At 39.3% G+C, this 25,206-nt stretch overlaps 1 protein-coding gene across 1 annotated transcript in view; it reads right to left on the bottom strand.

The window, feature by feature from the left end:
• Positions 1 to 12,958: 12,958 nt before the first annotated feature.
• The window catches only part of TBC1D15 (TBC1 domain family member 15), a 54,495-nt gene continuing 42,247 nt past the window's right edge, over positions 12,959 to 25,206 (bottom strand). Inside the window, exons 12-17 of the mRNA XM_018558058.1 lie at positions 22,423 to 22,523; positions 21,076 to 21,175; positions 20,884 to 20,981; positions 18,750 to 18,866; positions 15,161 to 15,247; positions 12,959 to 13,307 (exon numbers count right to left, since the gene is read on the bottom strand). Coding sequence (XP_018413560.1) covers positions 13,092 to 13,307; positions 15,161 to 15,247; positions 18,750 to 18,866; positions 20,884 to 20,981; positions 21,076 to 21,175; positions 22,423 to 22,523 — 719 coding nt within the window. The 3' untranslated portion in view covers positions 12,959 to 13,091. The remainder of the gene's footprint in view (positions 13,308 to 15,160; positions 15,248 to 18,749; positions 18,867 to 20,883; positions 20,982 to 21,075; positions 21,176 to 22,422; positions 22,524 to 25,206) is intronic.

The following is a 25,206-nucleotide window of genomic DNA, read 5'->3' as shown; positions in this document are numbered from 1 at the left end:
ACAACATGGACTTTCCACCCGTATAGACATTAAACTTGATGGTTGTAGGATGGCCTGGAGATATGGAAGATTCATTCATAAAGACAAAGGGGGAATTTATCATAGCAATTGTGAGTGTTTGAACTTGCACGGAATATATTTTATGCACTTTGTTCCAGATTTATGATGCTAGTGTAATATTCATAAATGAGGATAAATAGACTCCAGGAAAGAAGACTTGTAACTCCAGGCAAAAAGCTTAACTGATGCTTCTTGAAGAAGTGGTCATGGGGACTTCTTAAGTTGTGATTGTTTTCTTAGGTGATGCTCCAGTTTCAGACAGTCGCAGAACCAGTGCAGATGAAAAAAGGTGCAATTGATGTTAAAAGACAGATTTGCACATAGAAAAATCATCTAAGAGGCTAAAACTGTCGCAATTGTTTTGATAAATTCCCCCCATAATATATAAGTAATAGATGTAAGGTAAAGTCACTGTAATACATATACGCTGCTTCTTCTCGTTACAGGGCCCACGTGAGGACCTGATCAGCTGCTGTAGAATATCAGTGATAGAAATGTGGTTTATAGTATAGGAATGTATTCTATAAGAATAGGAAAAGTGCTTATTGTGGTAATTATTTATTGTCAGAGTACCTGTCACAAGATGGCTCATGGCCTACTGACAGCCTCTAGTCTGATACTGTGCAAATAATAATCTAACGTGATGTGTACTATTTGTCTACAAAATGTCACTTGAAAATATGTTATTAAGAAATGTAACCCTTTCCCATCCAATTTTTACATAGGCATTACGTAGACTCAGCATGAGAGTTTTTTTTTGTTTTTTTTCATGCTCTAGACTCCGGGATGTAGTCATGTAGCCCCCATCACCTTTAGTGAGGTGCCTACTAGAAATTTGCCAGAGCTGTAGGCAGTCTGGCTGGATTATAGTTTGCATTTATCTGGTTAATTCCAGGTGTCCTGGCATTGATTGTACCTACCTGGGTGGAGTGTGACTCTGCCACAGTGTGGGCCAGCCAATGAGGGGGATTGTGAGTGTATGTGCCATTCACCAGCCAACCACTGGGTTTCTCTTAACCAGTAGCTAGACCTGAGGCCTGGGGGAGGGGGTGGGGGTGGGGATGCTGGAATGCGGGAAGTGTTTTGCTAGCTCTAAAGTACGGAGGAGGCCTGTGCTTTTGCTAGAGGAGGAGAACCAGGAAAGCTGATGGCTGTTGAAGGTACCTGAAACATAGTGGACCTCAGGAGCAAGTCTGGTGTCTCTCCTGTTAAGGATCTGTGCTCATTCTTGCTCATCTGCTACTAAAATTCCAATTCGCTGTGCTACTAGCGCAATAAAAGTGTTGAAGAGGTTAAGGAGGGGTGGTTTTGAACTCACCTGCGGTAGGGTGGGCATGCGTTTAGGAAGGTGGTTGGGAGCGATGTTCAGGGGTGGCAGACGTGGTGAAGCCATCCTCTGTTGTGATGGGGTGGGTCCTCGCCGGGCAGGTGGTTGTGAGCGCATGCGCCCGCCCCAAGATGCTTTGCGGCCGCCCGAACAGTTTTGTTTTCTCAGGTGGGAGCGCGCAGAAAAAAAGGTAAGTTTAAACCGCTGTTTTAGCGGGTTTTTTTTTTAAAACTGTTTGCCTATATCTACTGCTTGGTAGCAGTAGATATATGCAAAAAAACGGGAGGATTTAGAACCCCTTTATGTCAATTCACTAAAGATGATCACATCAGTTATCACTCCTTAAAACATAACTAGCTTCAGCTTTTGATAATAGTGAGGTTCTGTTAAGTGTCTATTGTGAAAAAGGAAAATGAGCCACTTTAGGTGGGGATACAATGCCTAGCCAAAAAAACAAGTTACCACCTTAATTTACCTACGGAAATACAACCCCAATTCTGAAAAAGTTGGGACCCTGTATAAAATCTACATAAAAACTGAATGCGATGATTTGCAAATCTCAAACTTTTTTTCACATAGAAAATAGGAAACATCAAATGTTTAAACTGAGAAAATGGACAATTTTAGGACAAAACAAATAAGGTGGTTTTGAAATGAATGGCAGCAACACGTCTCAAGGAAATTGGGACAGAGCAGCAAAAAGCTGGCAAAGTAAGTGGTACTAACAAGGAAGAGCTGGGAAAACATTTTGCAACTAATTGGGTTCATTGGCAACAAGTAAGTAACATGACTGGGTATAAAAAAGAGAATCTAAAAGGTGCCCATACACCTTACTTTCATTGTGCGATGGTTGTAAGGTAATTCAAATCTCGTACGATCTGCCCATCTTGGACAGGCAGATCATACTTGCGATCATCGCAAGCCCGCCCCGTTGAGGGGAGGGCTTCCGATGATTCCAATGCTGAGCGGGCAGTGCGCTTGCGCACACTGGCCCGTTTGGCATTTGTCTTCCGAGCACGCCACAAACCAAATCGTACGATTTTCGGCGGGTTTTCGAGACTGTTGGGAAGACAAAAGACGTGCGACCGTACAGTAGAAACGGTCGCACGCCTTCCATACAACTACCGATTATCGTACGATCGTGGGAACACCCGCGATTATCGTACAATAATCGGCAGGTGTATGGGCACCTTTAAGGTAGCCATACACCTTACAACCATTGTTCTGTCTTCTGATGACTGCAATGCTGAGCGGGCAGTGTGCACGTGCGCGCACCAGCCCGTTCGGCAGTTGTCGAACAAGCCCCGTTGAGGCCAAAAGACGTGCGATCCTGCTTGTTCGACAGAAGCCGTGCGACCGTACAGTAGAAACGGTCGCACGCCTTCCATACAACTACCGATTATCGTACGATCGTGGGAACACCCGCGATTATCGTACAATGGCGGGATTTCCCGCGATTCTCGTACGATAATCGTACAGTGTATGAGCACCTTTTAGAGAGTCAGACTACCACAGTAAAGATGACCAGAGGCTCACCAATCTGTGAAAAGCTGGGTCTAAAATTTGCTGAACAATCTCAGAATAATGTTCCTCAAGGTAAAATTGCAAAGATGTTAAATATATCATCATCTTGTGTTATTGTTCTAGAATAATGGCACTACCTACAACAACCGCTAAAAGTACTGATAGCCAAAATGAAACTCTTTACACATGTCAATTTCATGTTTATTCTTAAAGGATGGTTCACACCAGACTGCATGGCAACGCATAGCACATGACATGTGAATATGTGATGTGATGCGTTGCTATAAGTTTGTGTGAGTATGCAGAGCATTGCCTGCATTATTTTATCACAACCACACCAACGCAGCGTGTTGGTGAAAACAGAACCTATACTAAGCAAGGCTTTTTGCTTTGTGTTTGCGTTGGGACTGCTTTCGGCAGGGTTGTCCAACGAGGATAGTGTGTATCAGCTGAATTTTGGGTTAAACAAATATTTTCTAAATACAAGTCATGTATTCTTACTGGCACTTTGGTATGATTTGTGTATTGCTTCTAAAATCTGCACAGTAATTCAGAATAAAACAACTCCTGCACTTTACTTTTTGAGGCCAGAGTTTAGCTTTAAAGTGAACCTGTGTGTGAGTGGGGATTTCTGAATTGCAGGTGCCCCCTTGGGTAGAGCATTCCATAACCCCCAAAACTTTATTCTAGCCATAATGCAATTACCAACCGTAGGTTTTTAAAAGCAAAATAAAGCTAGATTGCGGTTTCCACAGAATGCTATGTACAATTACCTGTGGCAATGTTTTATTCATTCTTCCCACCCTAGCCAGAAAGCTTGGATCAAGGTAAGTGTTTATATACAGTTATTTCTTGCACATAACAGAACATCTGTCATGATCCTATTACTGTGTTCCTGTAGATATGATATAAAGTGATCCCATCTTTTGTAGATGCCACTGGAATAGTTATCTCTAGTATTACAGGTATTAATATAGTGCTGAAAATGTATGCATTGATCATTCATATCAGTCCCTGCCTTGAAAGAACTTACAATCTAAAGTCCTTTATGCATGTATACATACACATACTAGGGCCAATTGAGACAGCAGCCAGTTAACCTACCGGCATGTCTTTGGAGTACAAGCATAGGGATTTGAGCCAAGGATCCTAGTGATGCTATGCAGGAGTGTTAACCACTTCCCTTATTGGAAGATACAGGATTTCGCTCTACTCCTGTTTCAGGGACAACTGTAAAACCTTTGGCTTCCCATCACTTCCTGTCCCAGTGTCTCACCAGGATGGACGGTGGACCTCTCCAGCTATGGTACAACAATAAAGACCTGACAGTACACCTAACCTTTTGCTACTCAGTTCAAAACATAATTTATGTGTTGGCTGGAGTTGTACCTTAAAGGTGGAACTACACTTTAAAATCTATTATCACTTAAAGTAGCCATAAACCCTCCTTTTTTTTTATTAGAAAGTATTACAAATAGCATAAACCATTTTTGGAGACTATATAGCGATTTTCTTACTTTTTCTCTGTCGCTGCTTATACATCAAAACTGCTACCTTGAACTTTAGTAAGGACAGTGAGCGTAAGGGGGGGCACACCATAGAGATCACATGATTGCCACGTCAGGTCCCTCATTCCACTGATTGCACAGTTCATGTGCACCCAGGTCCCAGGCCTGCCCAAGTCAACGTAACATACGGTACCTTCCCCTTTGCATGTGGATTAAAGTGGGCACACCCTAGTGGCATCATACAAAGGCCACATGACTCCCCCCCATCCCCAGGGCGAAAACAACAAGGAGCATGTGTTCACATCACAGGCTGAAGGGCGCCTGTCACAGGCTGAAGTGCACACTTATGGGTGGCTCCATGGGACCCAGCAAAGCAGTGGAACCACCTTCAAGATGGAAATGTAGAGAATTAAACCTCAAAAGAAGAATGCAGACAAGTGACAGGCTGCAGACAGAAAGCAAAGAGCAAAAAATTGTACGTCCTGCAGTATGCTGCTGTATATTAGATTTTACATTGAGGAGTTAATAACACTTTAAACATTTGAAGTTGAAGATTTTCTTTTAGTTTATGTGCACACAAAAAGGTACACTTTGCACTCTCTTATGATTATGCAACCTATGACAAAACACAGCAGAAAGAAAACGTATCCCAATGAATCCAGTGACTGACAAACCAGTCATTTAGAATGCATTGTTTTCTTTATCATTATCAGTAATGATGTCATCCTATTTTAGAAATTTTAGATGTAGCCAGCTCAAATATTTCAGTGAAAGAGGCAAGCCAGGTACATTTAATGAAGGTCCGCTCTATCCTGCCTGTGTGTCAATGTTATCATCCATCTTTTAATATCTTGGGATATTTAGTCACCAGGAATAGATAACAACCCCTGGCTTTGTTACATGTCTCATTTCCGGGCTTTCAGGATATTAGTGTAGGGCATGATGCTAGGCTCTGGAACGCTAAGAGCAGGGTCTATGCTCGGGTCACTGGTTTATTCACTGAATTATCATGGATGTGTTATGTCTCTGTGCGTATAAACAATCATCGTCTTTTTCAGCGAACTGGATAAAACTAAATGGAAATGAATTTTTGTTGCTGACGTCAATAGACATTTCTCTGCATTCCTCATACAATATGTACAACTATACTTTGATGGATACCAGTCTGTATTGTATGATGCATTTTACATTGCTACACATGAAAAGGATGCATCACACATATCTCAGGCAGGATTTGTCTTAGTGTGTTGCATAAATACTGGAACTTCTCTTTTATTTATTTATTGACTGATGGCTTTCATCTTGGGTATCCTCACTATGTATTTATTTGTATTTTGAAGCTTGTACAATGTGCTTTCTCTTTGTAACCATACCTACAATATAGAACTATATTATATAAGGTAGTATATTCTAGAAAGTATTATTTGCTTTTGTAAACCATAAAACCCTAGAATCAAATATTGAGAAATTATCCAACAAGTGATATTAAAATAGAGAACAATAAGTAATACATTACTACGCTGCCTATTTTAGAAATAGCTCTAGGTATGGAAATAAATACGAGGGTGAGTAAAAAATTATCCACACTCTGGCTGTAGAATTTATTTTAATCAACTTTTAGAAAAGACTAATACATAATTTTTCAAAATAATCTCCTTGCTTTTCAATACACTTTGTCCATCTGTCAACATGCTTCCATATTCCCTCATTAAAAAATGTCTTAGGCTGAGCTGTGAGCCACAAATGCACCGCTGTCTTCACTTCTTTATCAGGAGGTGAATCTTCATCCTCGTAGGGTTGCTATTTGATTTGCAAATGATTTGCCATATAATCCACTGTCTCTCGTCTATGACAGAATCATTTCACGTGAATGCTCAATGTTGCCATCAGTCTTGGATGGGTATCTGGCTCCTTCTTGTTGGCTAACACTTGTGCAACCTTCCTTGAACTTCCCTATCCATTCATACACACTTCTTCACCTATATATATATATATACATACACACACACACACACACATACATATATATATATATACACACATACACATATATATATCATATATGTGTATTTTATTTTTTTATAGTTCATATCAATTTATCTGATTTACCAAACCAGTATGTGCCCTTATTCCATGCTGCTGACTATAATATTAGTGCAGGAGCACAGACGCCAATGTTTTCAGCATGCTTTGCTGCTGGTCATATCAGTAAGTTCCATTATTAGTCACAGCAGAACGATTATTACTCTGTGTTCTACAGTAATGTCATAATGCATGGTAATCACAGACAAGACAGTGAACAGCACTAGCTGTTGGTGTTCTCACTTCTCAGTCTCCTATTTATGGTGGCGAGAGTGGATACTGCTCACTGCAGGATATTGCAGTGTTTACTCCGTACTACACTTATACTTTACATATCGGTCTTGCACAAAGTTTAGAGTTTAGTGATATGAATTATATAAGGCCCTAAGAAGGGACCAGACAATTAGCATCTTTATTACCTTACATTAGCCAATAAAGGGTTTCCAAACTTTCTGCATAAATTGATGGCTAACAGTTAGATTCTACTATGTTTCATTCCTAAATTGCAGTGCACAACATGGAGCTACCTATCTAGTTAGCTATCTATTTATCTGTCTACTCTTTATCTATCTATGCAATTATTTTCCTTTTCCAACTGCAGCAACAACAAAAAATCCATCAGCACCATGTATGCTCAGCGTTCCCAGTACAAGACCAGAAAATGAAATTGAAGAAATATAGTCATTTAACAATTCCCTTAACAAAAGACACTTTTTTCTACTGCACTCATTTCATCTGGAAACAACTTTCTAGATGTACATTCAGATGACATGCGGGTCTCTGCATGAAAGTTTATATTTTTTTCAATTTTCCACAAAAAAATAAAACAGTTTTAGCTCCATAAATACCTCTATTTAGAAAACTCATCTGATAAAAATGCTGCAGACTAGATGGCCTGGGCACACTGGTCCTTTTCCTTGCTTTTCCTAAACTGTGCTCTGTGTATTTACTTGTAATCCTTTGATTTAATTTCCAACATCCTTTGCATATCAGCTAAAAAGAGGACTGATGGGAAAGCTGAAATGATATAAAACACGCAAGCATTGCTCCAGTATTAAAGAAAACGCATCTCTCTGTATATTCATGCACACACCTACAAAATGGTATTACAATAAGCTCAAAACGGAAGGCCCCTTCCACATGGGCTGATCAGGAGAGGATCCATGCATAGATCTCCTCCTGATCACAGCAGTATGACATCAGCATCCATACAGTTTGTCTGTCTATGGGGCATCGGATGCAAATGGAAATGTGTCAGTTTACATTAGATTACCTCCAATCAGGCAGGATACAGTCCAGCAAAACAGAACACTGTACCGGTTTTTTTCCAGACCAAGTCGGAGCCCGGAGTAACCGAGTGAAAACACTAACACTAACATTGGGCGTCCAATCGGGCCTGCTTGAAAAACTGACAGGCGGACCCAATCAGACTGGCCGTTTGAAAGGGGCCTAAGTGAATCTAAACCTGACTTGAAATATGTAATATATTGAAGCTTACCAGTCCTTAGATGTAATGGCTGCATTAGATGTCTTTTTTATTTTCTTGTTTTCACCTGGAAATCCTGCTAGTAACACACTTCTTGTCTTAAGTAGGGTACACATGGAGCAAATGTCAGATAAAAATAGTTGTTGCACACTGAATGGCTGCTGTACTAAGTGAGCAACCCCTTGTGTATTCAGAACAGAGGGGAAGTTGCTCAGTACAGTGGCGCTTCTGTCTCAAACTTCTGTTTTCTAGCACACACATCGGACCCCCCGGTCCGGACCTAACAGAAGCCGCACACCAGCAATAGATCCCCTTAAATACGGCATTTCCCCATCTCACCACCAACCACGTCCCATCCTTTTACCCCACCTAATCTTCATCCCCCTTCCCCGCCCCCCCTCCCCCTACACAGCCCCTTGTAGAACACTGAACACAGGACAATTCTTCTAACTTTCTACTTTTGTTCCCCATGGTCCCTGTGTGTGTTGTAAAGCAGCCACCGTTCCAAGCTCGCTCCTGTGATGGACTACAATCCCAATACAAATTATTACACTAAACAGGAGATTGAAGTCCACCACACGAGTGAGCTTGGAGCAGTGGCTACTTTACAACACACACAGGGACCATGGGGAACAAAAGTAACCACCCTGCAGAAGGAAGGACAATGTCAGCACCAATTCAGAGATGATTTGAGATCTACAGCCGAGTGATACACAAATAAGATAAATTTATGTTATTAGTTAGGGTTCTTGAACGTATTTTTAAGAATTAACTTCTGAGTTTAGTGTCACTTTAAGTTCATGCAGAAAACTCTCCGTAGTTAATCTAACCTATCCTGTATGACCATCTTGATGTCTAGCTTCAGACAAGCACATTGCTGGGTGACAGGTTGTAAAGCCAGCTTCTCTCACACTAGTGAGTGATGTTACTCTTTATTAGTAAATTAAGATCTCCGAGGTCATGTCGTACAAGTATATGTGCCTGTATTTAAGTAGGATGCAAGAGGGCTCAATAGCTATACAATATGTTTGCCTGACAAACTCAGAGTTACCCACTAACAAAGAGCAACATAACATAATTCTAGAGAGATGAAGGGTGAGTTTGTTTAGCTTAGAAGGGGTGCACTTCTCCTTTAAAGCTGAACTCCATGTAGATGCAAGAGACAAAACTTAGAGAACTATGGGGTTAAGGCTTTTCCCCATAGTTCTCCTTAGGGTAACGGGAGGACACAAACTAGCGTCCTCCCGTCACCCTAGGCTCAGTATACCGCGAGCTGCTGCACGGGGTATACTGAGACGCCGCAGCTGAAGCGGATTGGCAACCCGCAGATAGGAGTCAGCCGTCCGTCCGTTTTTTCTTAACGGGCGGATGGCAAGAGGTTAATGTAGCTCTGTAAAAATTATTATATAATATGCATCTTTTTAATGCAAGCAGTGTAAGTACCTAAATTTGACCCGATATTAGCCTCTAGCAGTCCTGTACATCAGGGCTGGAGTGTGGGAGAAAGAAGCAGTACTGTATGCTGATAGAAAGATAAACCAGAGTGACAGAGAGATGAGCTCTTCACTGTTCTGTTTTTCCTTTCACTGTCCAGTCACGTTGGGGTGGGACAAGGATGAACAGGGCTCAGAAGAAGTGGGTTATAAGATGCAGGCCACAGAATAAAGCCATCAAAAAACAGCAAAAAAAAAAAAGGACTGCAGAGGAAAGGTGCAAAACATGGCTTCATTATTTTAACTTTAAATTTTTTTGTATCTTACTTTTTTTTTTATATACTATTGAAGTTTAATACACCAGAGCCATTATCTCTAATTGTTTCATCCAAATGTACTATTATCACTAGTATACCTGTTGAGATGACAACTTTCTGAACATAATATCCTGTACAGAATGTCCAGAGAGCTTGTCCCGTGCTTCCATCAGTTTTGTGCTTTAATATTCATACAAACTATTGTGCGCCTACAGGCGCTTTACCAATATCCACTTTTCACAGTACTTGGCATTTCACTCCATTATGAACCATATATATGCATTCAATCAAGGTTCCTTCTAGTACAAAAAAAAAAAAAAAGCCATAGCAACATCTAGCTACAAATGCCTGCTACGGGCACATTTTAGAACAGTTTATTACAAAGTACCAAACTGCATGTAAAAGGTTCAGTTGATATAATTACACTTGAGATTTATTTCATATTTACAGATTTCACTATACAATTAATACAATGATTCGGTCATGTGTACATCACTACTAATAATCATGCATTTGCTTGCTGACCTTAACAAAATGCATAATTTCCAGAAAATGGCTGTGCATATCTGGTTTAATCAGCACACAGGAAAAAACCTTCACCAGAAAGATTATAAAATAAGTTAGAATTAGTGAATGACTGTGTGAAATGAATAGTTCTTAAACGGATTAACATATCAGCAATAATAAAATTTGAAAATAGCTTCACAAAAGTAGCATAGTAGAAAAACGCACTGCAAAAAACCTGAAAGAAGTATATTAATCAGCAATTAAAATGTATTTTAAGAATCATGTTCTGCTCATGTTCAGAAAAAAAACTGAAGCATGGTCAGCTCCTTTAAAAAGCAATTAACATGTACATACAGAAATAATAAGTAATTTCAGTTATAAGGTCATACTTTTTTTAAGGAAATCATTAGCGCAGACCTTCCCATAAACTATGGGATTAAACAGAGCTCAACTATTTCATTTTCAAGTTGATACAGACAACTGCAACAATGAGGAATGGGGGTTTGTTAGGTAGACCTGTGGTTCCTAATAAGCTGCTTGAGAGTTTTAGCCCTGTAAATGTCACAATGACTTCACGGTGGTTCCACAATACCTGCTTGCACTGGCTTCATTATCATTATACCACTATCTGAAGGAAGGAAGCCCTGTCTAATCAATACTCTCATTAAAATTTCAATGGCCCTCAAGTATAAAAGAACCAGGTTTTCTGACCCCCAACCTAAACAGCACAGAGCACCTGCTAACTGTAAACACACACAGGGCCACAAGGGACTTCATTTAAGTAATTTCCTCAGCTCTTTGCTGCCACAATTAAAGCAGCCCTTGAATGCTTTAGTGGAGATACACTTCTAATTATGCAGGAAAAGTCACATGATATATAATGGCTGCCACACATTGATGCTGTAGCAATGCAAAGTCCTACCCTTCTAAATAGATCCAAGTATTTTAATGAGGAATGCCAACAGATACAGCAAACTACACCCCTGTAAGATACCTCTGGGGCATGTTTATAAAGGGGTGTTCCTTCTTTGCACCCCTGTGTTATTAACAAGGTTCTTTTGAGCGCTAATTTCACAATTCATGATGCTTGCCACAACATATTTAAACATAGGCCCGCACTGTTATAAAGGTTAAAGAACTTTGCTTTAAAAAAACGAGAAGGTACACCTTTATAGGTGATGCCGGATGGACATTTTATGTGCCCGTGCACTTTCTAATGGAACAGTGTGACCCCCAAGTGGCTCACATGTCACAGTGTAAGAGAGTGCTTCTCCTTTGTCATACAGGAGGGATTCGTGTAGCATCTTTGCAGCCTGATTGCTCATTTGTGACAATAAAAAGCATCCCCTTTCAATGCCATATAACAGAGCATTAGCAGAGGATCGCTGTTCACAAAAGTATTTTTATAATGGGATGAATGGAAGAGCATTTATAGCCTGACAGGCAGGATCCGATGATTCAATCAATTTAAGTAGCAGGTTCAAAAGTAATCACAGCAGAAAAGCTTGAGCTAATGAAAAGTCAAGTGTGAGGGTTTAAAATGTGTCCAGCTTGCTGCTATTCACTGCTGACAGGGCACAGACTAAGCTGCACAGCGGACCACACAGATATTTGTTCTAAATCACCCACTTGAGTTTCCACTTGCCATGCACATTATTAAGAGGTTCAGAATATCCCTGCTAGATTTTACAGTCAAATAACATGATGAAGAACAGAGCAGGAAGAGTGAGACTGTTTTAGTCATAGCAAAGACTGTGCAGTGGAGGAGGTAGGGTTGGAACCTCTCACTGCTGGAGGCATACAACACTCAATCTGCCGGCTTCAACAAAAACCTGTATAATCAGCTTGGGTGAGCAGTGTGAGGAGCTGGCCTCATCTGGGCTGAACAGATACTAAACAGGCATGGAAAAGGGATCTATTGGTTCTAACTATACTAATATAAATGCTCAGAAACCCTTTCTGTATGAATATTTATAGGCAGTTAAAATACAAACTACATAAAACAAATACAACTTCTAACTGCATCCAGCAAAATGGACTTTCATTTACTCTTAGTTGGCAGAAAGACTGTGCATGGGCTGCCACCATACCTGAGCAAACTTTACATGAAATTCTTGACTTGAGGTCCAAGGTAGAAACTGCCATGATATCCAATCAAAATCAAGGTATGCATATAGAGTGTGCTGAGGTTAAAGGGCTCCCAAAGTGCAGCAACATTTTTCCAACAACTACAGGTGGGTACAGGCACATCTAAGTAGTAGGCCAGTATGTCTTCTCATACTAGGTTCCTGTTAAGCTATCCTTCCCAGAATTGTTTGCCAGTTTAAGCAACTGCTGCAAGAACAATGCTGGTTAACTATCATTTTATAATTTACTAGTTCGTTCTGCATTTTTAAGTCATGTTATTTAATAGTAATTAATAAATAGGACACTTTAAGGTAGAAAAGTAAAAGTAAGAAATGCTGCATGAAATGTCCTGCAACATCTGGTCATTTTGGATTCTATTTGTGCAAGTACGAAAATAAAAGCAGTTCCAATATCGAAGTGAAAATATTTGATTCAATGGTAATTTTTTTAGGTTAAAACTGAACAGATAAAAGAGAGCTTTCCAGTTCACCAGGTCATCTGTGTTTCACTAGTGAAAGGTAATGGGATGATACTGTTGGAGAGTCTATTTTGGTTCAGCTTTCACTACAAAAATAATTAGGTTAGATTTTGTTTTAAAAGTTTTAATGCAAAGACACTGCTGTAGACAAAATGAGTTTTCCAAAGTCTCCGAGATTAACACCACATAAATCAAGTGTCCATGTCAAGTTTTTGTAGACACGTGTATTGATAGGAGCTGCTTTACCAGGCAGAAGTTGGTGTGTGAACACTGTTTGGCTGAGCATTTAGGTTTGAATTACTTCTTGTCCCATTAGCGAGGTGTACAGGCACAGAGCTATTGTGAGACGGCGACTTTTGGTAATGCTTCTTGACATTGCAATCCTCCGCTGTGTCATATGACAGTGATGCAGGGTTGCTGTTAACTCCAAGAACTTCACAAACTGCTGGAGGCAAATCCTAAGCAACAGAAAACAAAGATCTTCTGAGCTAATTGTTTTAGATGCAGCATGATTAAAACATGAGTCTAAAACAAAGAAGTAAAGTCTAGAGCATGCAGATCCCTTTCACTAAAGGACAAAAATGAATACCAAGTTGAAGTCAGCCTATCTGGTTAGAAATATGGGACTAGCTGTTAGGTGGGTGAAATGTAGATTTTTAGCTGGATGGAGAGACGAGAGTAGGTCACACTATAGGAGGGAATATGTGGAATGCAATGTATTGGTGGTTTATATCTTAATGTGAAAAGATAATGTGAGAGTGGAGAAAAGGTCAAGAAAAGATTTTCTGTATTTTATAATGTTTAAGCTTGAAAACCAATTTTAAAAAAATTAGAAATATGGGACCTGCTGACTTGTTGTTAAAGGTGTAGGCTCCAGGACTGTCATCCTGTTTTTGGTTTAATTACCTAGGGAGTCATTAACATAGAACAAATGTGCATGACAAGAGTCCAGACTTATCACACTTGACTGCTTGCTAATTAATGATCAGAGACTCATCAGGTAGTGAAAACAGAACCAGGATGATTGTACCAAACCAAGTCTGCAATGCTGGCTCCAATATTTGTATCCTCATGGGTGCATTTACTTAATCTATTGGAATCTAATCATTTGTGATTATTTCTTTTTCTCCATAAAAGAGACACAGCTGTCGTACAGCAAAGTAACACCGGCTGAGACTAGAAGACAAACTGCAGCAGAGTTATGGTTTTACTAATCAGAACAAGTATGGGCAAATCTCTCACTTCCCCTTGCTGTATGACTGCCCTCATTGGCTTAGTAGCCATCTAAACATTGATTGATTTCAGTGGAAATTTTGGCTGGATATATTCTACCATCCAGTCACACTACACAGCTATCAACTGTTCCTCATTCGGAATGACTGTCCTCTTTTGAAATCAAATGTTGCTCTTTCCTCATCAGTCATTCTTCTATTTTGGTCTAAAAACACACTATTTAACTCCCAATTATGTTAGACTAAACCCTTTAATTCAACCTCTAAATTATTGCATTTGTTATTTTGAAAACCTAGTATAAAAAAAATGTCTGAGAGAATGCACAATATATAGAAATATATGGTATATATGTTGTCTTTAAAGCAATATGCAACAAGAGAAAGGGTATATCAAGGCAAAACAATGAAAATAATAATATCTGGTACATCTCTGGAATACATGCATATTTCCCCAGGTTTTATCTCTGTAAATAAACTTCAAGTACAGTTAAATACATTGCAGCTGGACCTAGTAGGTGACAGTGACCCCGGGCTATTGTTGGGTAATGGCATGGTCATCTGGCTGGGTCTTACAACTATCACTTGCTTCATACGTTTTGCTGTGGCTGACATTACATCTCATATTGGAGAGGATTTTCTGTGATGTACATTCATAGTTCTCTATACCTAGTGCATTATATGAGCCAGGTATAGTCATGTTTTAACATTAACTGTTGCTTAACTACAATATATGTATCTTTCAGCTACCTATATAGTCATTTAAATATTAAAATTGGTTGTGATCCAAAAATACATTAAAAAAAAAAAACAGGTTTACCGTTTAATGCTACATATTAAAACATACATTTTTTACCAAAGGTTCTAAAATAATACTATTTTATGGTTAACTCAGTGGAAAACAATGTTGGAATATTCTCATTATCTTTTACAATGCCACCTAATCATAATATTAACCTTTACCTAAAAAAAGAAAAAAAACTGCCCTGAAGCTCTACAGAATAAAAACTTTCTTGTTCCTGTAAAATGAGATTGTAATACACTGAAAGCTACGAAAGGTCATGAACAATACTATGTAATACCTTGCATTTCATCATCTGCAAAGAGATTGCTTCCGCTTTACACAGAACATCATTAATTTCCAGCTTCATGGAAAGTTCATTGATGTGCTAAAAACACAAGACCACATAAATCAGGAGATGTAGACAGAACACATTTCAGAATATTTTCCAGATTTCACTATATTTTCTGTAAATTAAGACTGCTTGATGTGTCCACACTAATGCAGAGATGTCAGCAGATGGGAATGCTTCTATTCAGGTCATCAGGTGCATAGAAGGATGGGGCTCCAAAGCAGTAATTATACTGAATGGCAATGGGTACAGTTTATATGGCTTCATGTCAACATCTACTAAGGATTAGGAAAATATGCAGGTCATCGTGTATCGTTAGGTTGGGCAAATGTTACCTATTTACTCACAGCAATGTTTCACATTTTATACAGCTGTTTTTCATGCAGGCCTGATATATTCTGCTTTGTTTTCAGTGTACCGTATATACTCGAGTATAAGCCGACCCGAATATAAGCCGAGGTCCCTAATTTTACCACAAAGAACTGGGAAAAAATATTGACTCGAGTATAAGCCGACCCGAATATAAGCCGAGGTCCCTAATTTTACCACAAAGAACTGGGAAAAAATATTGACTCGAGTATAAGCCGACCCGAATATAAGCCGAGGTCCCTAATTTTACCACAAAGAACTGGGAAAAAATATTGACTCGAGTATAAGCCGACCCGAATATAAGCCGAGGTCCCTAATTTTACCACAAAGAACTGGGAAAAAATATTGACTCGAGTATAAGCCGACCCGAATATAAGCCGAGGTCCCTAATTTTACCACAAAGAACTGGGAAAAAATATTGACTCGAGTATAAGCCGACCCGAATATAAGCCGAGGTCCCTAATTTTACCACAAAGAACTGGGAAAAAATATTGACTCGAGTATAAGCCGACCCGAATATAAGCCGAGGTCCCTAATTTTACCACAAAGAACTGGGAAAAAATATTGACTCGAGTATAAGCCGACCCGAATATAAGCCGAGGTCCCTAATTTTACCACAAAGAACTGGGAAAAAATATTGACTCGAGTATAAGCCGACCCGAATATAAGCCGAGGTCCCTAATTTTACCACAAAGAACTGGGAAAAAATATTGACTCGAGTATAAGCCGACCCGAATATAAGCCGAGGTCCCTAATTTTACCACAAAGAACTGGGAAAAAATATTGACTCGAGTATAAGCCGACCCGAATATAAGCCGAGGTCCCTAATTTTACCACAAAGAACTGGGAAAAAATATTGACTCGAGTATAAGCCGACCCGAATATAAGCCGAGGTCCCTAATTTTACCACAAAGAACTGGGAAAAAATATTGACTCGAGTATAAGCCGAGTTTTTCAGCACATTTTTTGTGCTGAAAAATGCCCCCCTCGGCTTATACTCGAGTCAATATTTTTTCCCAGTTCTTTGTGGTAAAATTAGGGACCTCGGCTTATATTCGGGTCGGCTTATACTCGAGTATATACGGTATTATACACATGTTTTCTAACTTAGGGCAGGTGCACATTGAAATCAACAGATATCATTTTAATCTGTATTTTCTTTTTAAAAGTAGGAAGAAAAATAGAATACAGTGCACTTCTTGTTTTGCCTGTTTAACCCTACATTATCATTAGGGATTCCTTCCTTTAAAATATAACTTTTGGGGGTTTTACTTCTCTTATGGGTCACAGGGGTAGATTTGAGAAACTCAGCATATAGAAAGCTACTGTCCACTATATGCTGACAGCGCAGAGCTGTGCTGCAGCTGGGAAGTATCCTGACAATATTGTTGCGATCCACCTGGCTGTCTAATGGACAGCTGGCTCTGCCTCTCTAGATCCAGAGAGTCAGCCGAGCACGACCCCTCTCCTGTCTGTCCCTTCAAAGAGAGCTGGAGGAACAGAGACGGGAGGGTTGAATCCTCACAAGGAGTAGAGGCGGGAGAAGATCGTAAGCTGAGCGATCCACCTGCCTGTCTAATTGACAGCTGGCTCTGCCTCTCTAGATCCAGAGTCAGCCAACCCCAACCCCTCCCCCGTCTGTCCCTCCAATGAGTGCTGGAGGAACAGAGAGGGGAGGGGGGAATCCTTGCGGGGAGTGGTGGCTGACAGGCACTGCACTCTACAGGGAGAAGATCGTAAGCTGAGCGATCAGCAGTTACCAGATCACTCTCAATATAGAGCAGGCGTGAGACCCACATCAGTTCTAAGAATTGGGAATAGTATATTTTACTCTGCCAATACTTCTTATTGAACCATTTTATTGCTTTAAAAATACAGCATGGTGCAATTTGGATTTCATTTAATTTTTTTTAAATAATTTTTTATAAAGCTTACAGTGGAAAGCAGATTTGTTTTTGTTTTTTGCAGCATTCACTTGATTTTCAGTCTGTTCACTACAATGACTAGCATAAGGCAACAAGTAAAACAAGGATTGAACATGTAATATAATTTGAATGAAACTGCAAGCATTGCTTAAAACAGTTTAAAGACTGACTACAATAATGTGAAGGGCAGTAACAAGCTTGCAGTTTATTTCAGTCTTTATTACTGATTTTCATTTTAATAATGAAGTAAAAACCCACTTGCACATATACCCTTACTCTACACCGAGTGTCACTGGCACACAGAATACACATGCTTTAAAACTATATTCTGATCAGTGATTGGCTAACTTATTACAAGACTAATCATAGTGAAATGTTGTAAGCCACCGTTGTTGCTAGATGATTCGCTTGTCTGCAGACAGAATGCTAAAATATATTTTCCAACAAAGAACTGTGACTGCAAGGTTGAGAAACATTTGTCACCTATGTAGACCACTCAAACATAATCTTTTTTGACTAGCTAATCTATGATGATAACCATGGTTTAGAATCTGACTGGCTACTTAGGATAACGACCTTGATCCTTTCCAGTTTTTATTCATGGAGCTCAAAACACAGTAATCCCTAGAGACACATCTACATGGATTTGTCAAAATAGGAACCAGTGATCCACAGTACTAATCTTCACACAAGCCAGCATATCACTTTGCTTTAAAAATATCAATTTGTTTTGCAGACCATCACATATTAACATCAAAGTCAGGCCAAACACAGTTTAGATGCCGGTTATTCTACAAACCTTCTATTGTTGAAAGTTAAGAGACCCAACTGGCATGTTCATGCCATTCACAAGAAATCTCCCTACTCATGCTTACAGGGAGAACTAAAGGGGTCAATCAATAGGCTGGCAGTGCTCCCCTCATGTCAAAGTGATCAATAGCAGCAGTATAACAGTTTCAACTGTACAACATTAGTGACAAATGGCCTTCTTCAACTACTAATCCTTGTGTGCAGCAACCCATAATAACCAATCATCATTTACTCTGCTGAAGTCAGACCATTACAAGATCGATTCACATTGGTTGCTCTGGATTATTGCACTCAAGCATTAGTACTGAAGAATAAGAACACTTTAAAAAGTAAGTGTGGTAAACGTAAGAAATACATGCTTATATACATTTATAGGACTTGAGACTTTGAAAACTATTTTGATACATTAAGTTATTATATAGTCCATAATATACCTTTAGAATCTCATTGAAGCCATAGTTCTGCTCCATGATTTGCTTCTTCTCCGACTCCAAAATAGCACAGCAAATGAGCAGATGGAAGTTTTGACAGGGTAAGCCCGTCCATATCACCTATAAAATTGTTGAAAACATTGAGAACCTTTTGCTTTGTTATGAGAAATGACAGCGCTGCCAACATAAAATTCAGGAATAAGTGCAAATTACTGATCCTTTATCATCCGCATTTCTCATTCAAAGGAGAACCTTGTAATTATGTTTGTATGACTCAGCTATTTTGTGATCATGAATTCCATTAGTGAGTTATATAGCTGCATAAGAGTCAGATAAGGTGGCTTAAAAGGAAACTATAACCTTTTAGATATTTTTTTAAAGGTAAACACATGAAAGTGATCTGCTTAATGTAAATAGTGTGTTACTACTTTCAACACCTTGTCTGTGTGCATAATTTATTAATTATACATACATATATGTGGGCAGCCATGTTTGCACTTTACATAGGCAGGATCTGCTTCCTGTTTGTGAAAGTAGTCATAGGAAGGAAGGTCAACCATGCACAATCAGCTTTAAGGCCTCATTCACATGGGGTGTGTTGCCCCGTACATTGTGAAGGGCCCGAGTTTTTACAGCTGCACACAGATGGTGTGAGGCCTTGGACGCAGACACGATGGATACAGGCCTGTACACAGTCTTTGTGGGGCTGTCAAAATTTGGAGCTGCGGAAAGCAGTGTGTGAGGGCGCACAGCTCCTGTGTCTCTATAGAGTTGCATGAGCTGCCCAAACGCGACTTCCCACAGCTTCCTGGGTGCATCAAAAAACGGCCCGTGTGAATGAGGCCTAAACATGCAACTATGCATAAAAAAGGAATAACTGGTTTGGCTGGACAAGCTGCTCAATCACTTCTACAGCCTGCGAATGGTGCTGCCCCCTTCCCTCCTTCGGTACTTCGCTACTCCTCCTGAGTGCCTGGGGCATTCACAGCAGGCATCAGTTATGAAGGGAGGACGATCAGTGAACATCTGTTCGCTGATTGTCCCTGCAGTGTATTAAGCTGGAAGCGATGAGCTTATCATCACTAAGTTTTAGAGCCGTTATGTTCTATGCTCCCTAGACAGGAGAACCTGCCACTTCCACTGTGATATCCCATAGGGAGCTTGTCACAATACCCTATGTGATAGCAATATAGTTAAGTAAAAAAAAAAAAAAAAAAAAAAAAAAAAAAAAAAAAAAAAAAAAAAAAAAGTAAAAAGAAAAACCATAAAAAAACACCTAATAATACAACCTCATCTTTTCTATTTTACCCAATAATTGGGTAATATGTTGTTTTTGCGTGCATTTTTTGTGTGCAATATAATTTTAATTTTTTTTGCAACTTGCACTACAAACAATTAGCACACATTTCTCAGTCTAAAGTATTGATAGAATGATTTCCAATACTGCAATATAATTAGTAGGAGACTACTCTTCAAATGAAAACATCAAACAGTGAAGTATGCAAGTGTAAAAAAAATAAAGTGTTCATTTATTTGAAATGTAAATTTACAGTTTTACATATACAGATGGAATAGGTATAATATTAGGCACATGTTGCAATCAAGCAATCATTATTTCACAATGCTATTTTTTTTTAAACTTTATTTTATTTGAATAGAGTGGGTAAAGATTAGAACCTCTATAAGGTTTGCAGGTCTGGGTTAGGAGCTCTGAATCTCAAAATGTTTGGTTTACTAAAAAGCAGTCTGCTGCGTATGCATATTGCAGTGTAGAAACAGCGGTCTTTGTCAAATCAAAGAACCAGGAAATTGCATTCCAGCCAGAATGCATATGGTATAGAATGTGTCCCCTTTGGGGGAGGTGATGTGTCCCCTATTCTGGTGATGTCAGAAAAATGTAGAATTTCTCCAACGCCTAGTAACAACGGTCCCCAGGCCAGAAGTGCATCTCTCCAATGGTGGTACAGATTGCAGTGAAAAACTAACAGAGGTAATCTTCCACTTTACCAACATCAGACAGGAAACTCACATGAACTAATTGATAAATAGGACAAAGAGTGGAAAGTGAGAAGAAGCAATCTGAAATGTTCATAATAATAGAACTTATGGATATATATTTTAAAAAACCACAACTTACCTCCCACAAGTGGAGAATATCATGAAAGCTAAATTCCCTTTTAAATTTGATCAGCAGCCATCGAAAGCAAAAATATAAATAGCCAGAGTCCTGAGATTCTACAAAAGGAATGCCCAGAAATCATATGTTAATACTATACTGCAAAGTGCCTCCTTGATGCTTAGACTAACATTACTGTGATATAATACATACCAAGATAACTGCAAAACCCACTGTCCAGTAAGCGCAGCAAAGTGCTAAGCTGTACCAGCTGTGTCTTCATGCCTTGCATTTGTTCCTCAAAGTTCTGATGCTGAATGTTAAATTAAAAAGATATGTCAGTAAAAAAATTCAACAGAGCTGACAGTATATGATATAGCAGAGCGGCATGGTTTATTGAAAAGTACATAGTAACAAGGTGGGTGAATAATCAGTTACTGGAGCTGATGTGTTGCATGCACTGTGCAACTTTGATCAGAACACTGAAAGCTGAACTCTGGGCACAAACAAAAACTTTCATTAAAATATATTCCTCAAAAGCCACAGAGGATATAAATCCACTTTGTGTGCACTAAATGCCTTTAAAAAAACCCAGTTATTACCGTGTAAAATTAACATCATCACTGTGTTGTACATAGCCTGTGCAGATAGCAGAACTGTGGGAGGGATCCAGCAGGCCCACCCACTACAGGCTGCCTGCAAAAAACTACAGAAGGGTGAGGATACCAGACCTGCCACTCTGCAAAGGAGAGAGAAAGCAGCAGTAACAGGTCTTTATTAAAGAAAGCTCCGTAAAGGCAAAGCTTCACGCTGGAATACTGCACAGATATGAGATACGTATAAAAACAAAAAGACCCAAGATTCAAGTAAGACTACCCAAGCCTCTTGAATTTAAACAGCATTTGATTATCCCAGAGTTCAGCTTCAACTTTATTTAGAAAACCAAACAGTGCAGGGGGTCTAAAAACTACCCTACCCCCTCATGCTCCTTAAACCTACCTATTGGTCCATTAGTCCATGTATCAAATTAAATTACTAGAAGGGAGACCGAGAAGGAGGGGGAGGATAAGGTTAATTTTTGTTTGGACATGTGGTTTATGGCTTATGCATTTTTTCAATGTATGATTTGTTTGAATTACTCAGGTTTGTGTCTGGTTACTTTAAGTTCATTACCTGCTGTGGGAAAACAGTCTAGGATTCAACACCCTATTTTTTATTTTTTTTTAGAAGTTACTGCTTCACACTGAGAGCAAACGTTGCTACTGCATAACAGGTCCTGAGATGTGTATCTGTTCAGACCTGCTTATCTAGCGCTTCAACAATACAGGTTTGGCTGTTAGTGACATAGGTAAACTATAAGGGAGTATTTTCAACAGAAAGAATTGTTGTGTTCCTAATAGTATGATTTATAATATTATGTGGCCACTCCTCATACAAATACTGCTCAGTGGAGTTCTTCTCTAAATATATATCCTTCATTTAATCAGAGCCATCTTAAAATGTTTTCTTCACTGCATACTCTCCTCACAAAGTACAAGTTTACATTATCAATCCATTTACCATTTGATCCATATATGATACAAAGCACCAGAAAGCATCCACTTCATTTTCCATCACATACAGGACAGGGGAAAGTAAGTCACTCATGCCTTGAACATATCCTTAAACAGAGAACAATTATGAAAAATGAATGACAAAAAGAAAAAGCAAATAGGGTTCTAGCATTCAGCCGACACATTACATTCAGCATCCCTGTATGATTTTATGGCCAATGCTAAACTTTTTAAGACAAATAAAAAGGTGTACATTATAATTTTGGCGAATATTAAGCAGTTTATGAACCCAAACACAAAATTGTATATATTTCAGCACATTAGTCCTTAGATGAGGTAGCTGTATTAGTGTTCTTTTTTGTCTTTTATTTTCGCCTGGTGATTCTGCCAGTAACACACTTTCTGTTACTGTGAGGCTACACTCAGTCACTTCACCCTATCTTTGGAGGGAGTCATAGTTGTCACCTATGATGGGCTTCAAACATGCCTTCCCCTCTAATTTCCATTACATGGGGGTTGGGGAATTAGTGGTTTACAGAAGGGAGATAACTTGCTTGTGCTTTCTGCTCAGCACACAGGAAGTGACAACGACTTGAATGTCTGGCAAGATCAACCGATAATCTGTGTATTTGCTGAAAATGTTCTTAGCGCCCCCCCCCCCAAAAAAGGGTAGCCAGATCCAAGAGTCAGACCGAGAGCGGTGGCCAGATCTAAGAGTCAGACAAAGGGGTGGTTAGATCTAAGAATCAGACAGAGGGGTGGTCAAATCTAAGAGTCAGACTGAGAGTGATGGCCAGGTCAGTTTCTGTGTGCCAATTTTTATGTGGTGTTGCACCAGCTGAGCCAAATCATGTTTAAAGTGCTATTGGATCACATGCACCAAACTAATGAAGCACTTGTGCCAATGTTCTAATTAAACAAAAGCTCTAAACTATACACCATCACCAGAGAGGTGTATATACTGTAGTGAAGATAGCTTCAGATTTGCACCAAAAGTTTGGCACAGTCTGGAGTGAGCATACTTGAATCTGGTGCACCACAACCACAATGTGACTAATTACCGAATTGGCGTGTGTCACTTTTAATAATGTGTACAGGAAGCCTAATTAAGCAGTCATATTGGCAGGTGGGGTGAAGCAGCAGCATCAATGGTTTCTTTCTGAGTGGTAATGTGCATAATTAGACCCAGAAAAAGGCTTTCCTAAACCATAAGTTTACAGGCAATTGAAGGGCTTTGCATACTTAAGTGGTCAGAACTTGGGAATGGTAGCCATGCCCTTTGCATGTTCCATGTGTTAAATGTTTGACACTTGATATCCAATATGCTTTTACTACACCTAATGAGCCTGGTTTATAGAATTAAATTAGAATCCTATACATCACAGTAGTTTTGTATAAACTCTTGCATCCTTCTCTAGCACAATAAAAAATAGACAGTACTATCGATTGTTCATTATTTACAACTATGAATATTATTCAGTATGGTAAGTAATAACTAGGCAAGAACGATTGTTTCCTTTTGATAGTTTTTGCACTTGGCAGAGCCTAAAATATAAGACTGTAGTTATACAGACTTGTTCTTGTACTAGGACATTGTTTTCTGTCCGGATCAGGCAAACACTGGAAGGAAAATGGATAGAAGACATTACCGTCACAGCTGAACACTTTGTTTCAAAGAGGAGGATTTGAATGTCAGCCTGATAATATCTTAACAATCAATTTCTCATTACAGCACAAGCGATCTGGATAAATCATCCCAGCATGCTACTTAACACGTGCACTGCTGAAAGGCCCAGGACTCACTAGTGCACTGTTATATAAATCAACCAATAAGCCCCCTCCAGCATCAAAAGGATTAACTTATGACAAATTGGATCAAAGGAAACATGCATGGCATTTACGCTACTCCATCTTCTAAAGCTTTAGACCTAGGCTCTAATTAAGTGGAACAACTAAGTGACTATGTAGAGAACACTCCTAAAGCAAAACTCTTTATTTTCAATGCCTGAAGAGCAATGGAGCAGCTTCAGAAGTAGCCAGCACTAAGCGGGATTAAAATGACACTTAAGGGCTGAAGGGCTCTGTAATCTTGGGTTTGCATGACTTTCCTCTGGACACAATTTAATCACATATTGGTTCATTATTAACTGCCCCTCATGTACCTTTATACAATTTCCTGTGCCCATATCCCACATATTAGCAGGAATGGGCAAAGTATTACAGAATCCAGTAGTCAGTCCAGTCTATGAGTCAGGGAGCATTTGCTTCCATTGAAATGTCCTAAACATTCTAAACAACTAGGTACCAGCAGTAAGTTTTAGACTATGTGGCTGCTGGCAATTTACCAGCATTGCATTAACGTTACACTGCAGCCAAACAAAAACATACCACTTAAAGTTAGCCTGTTGCCTCAAATACGTACCCAGTAATGGTCATGTTCACTAGACAACTCTACTCTAAAAATCCCTATGGCTATTGGAACTGTTGGTGCTGCACATACATATTCAGAACTGGAAGTCTTTATAAAGGCTATAATACAACATAAAGGGTGATCTATATTTTAATATGCACTTCAACGTACGCAAGTCTTATTCTAATCCCTGGTTATATAGCGAGAGGCTATCCATACCCCCAATGTACCCCCACTGCAGCCTCCTGAAAGCAGGGAGGTGAACAGCAGTCCCTAGAAGTCTTCTGAAAAGCCTGCAAATCTAGCTGAGAAAATTAAACTCTCAAAATAGCATAACATTTGTGGACTTTCTAACTTTAGCATTGTGACAATGTTTCCAAA

This window comes from Nanorana parkeri, unplaced genomic scaffold (genome assembly GCF_000935625.1).
Source record: "Nanorana parkeri isolate BGI_ZX_2015 unplaced genomic scaffold, ASM93562v1 scaffold318, whole genome shotgun sequence".
In the NCBI taxonomy this organism is placed as follows: domain Eukaryota; kingdom Metazoa; phylum Chordata; class Amphibia; order Anura; family Dicroglossidae; genus Nanorana; species Nanorana parkeri.
The sequence above is the reverse complement of the archived record's forward strand: the minus strand, read 5'-3'. Positions and strand labels throughout refer to the sequence as shown.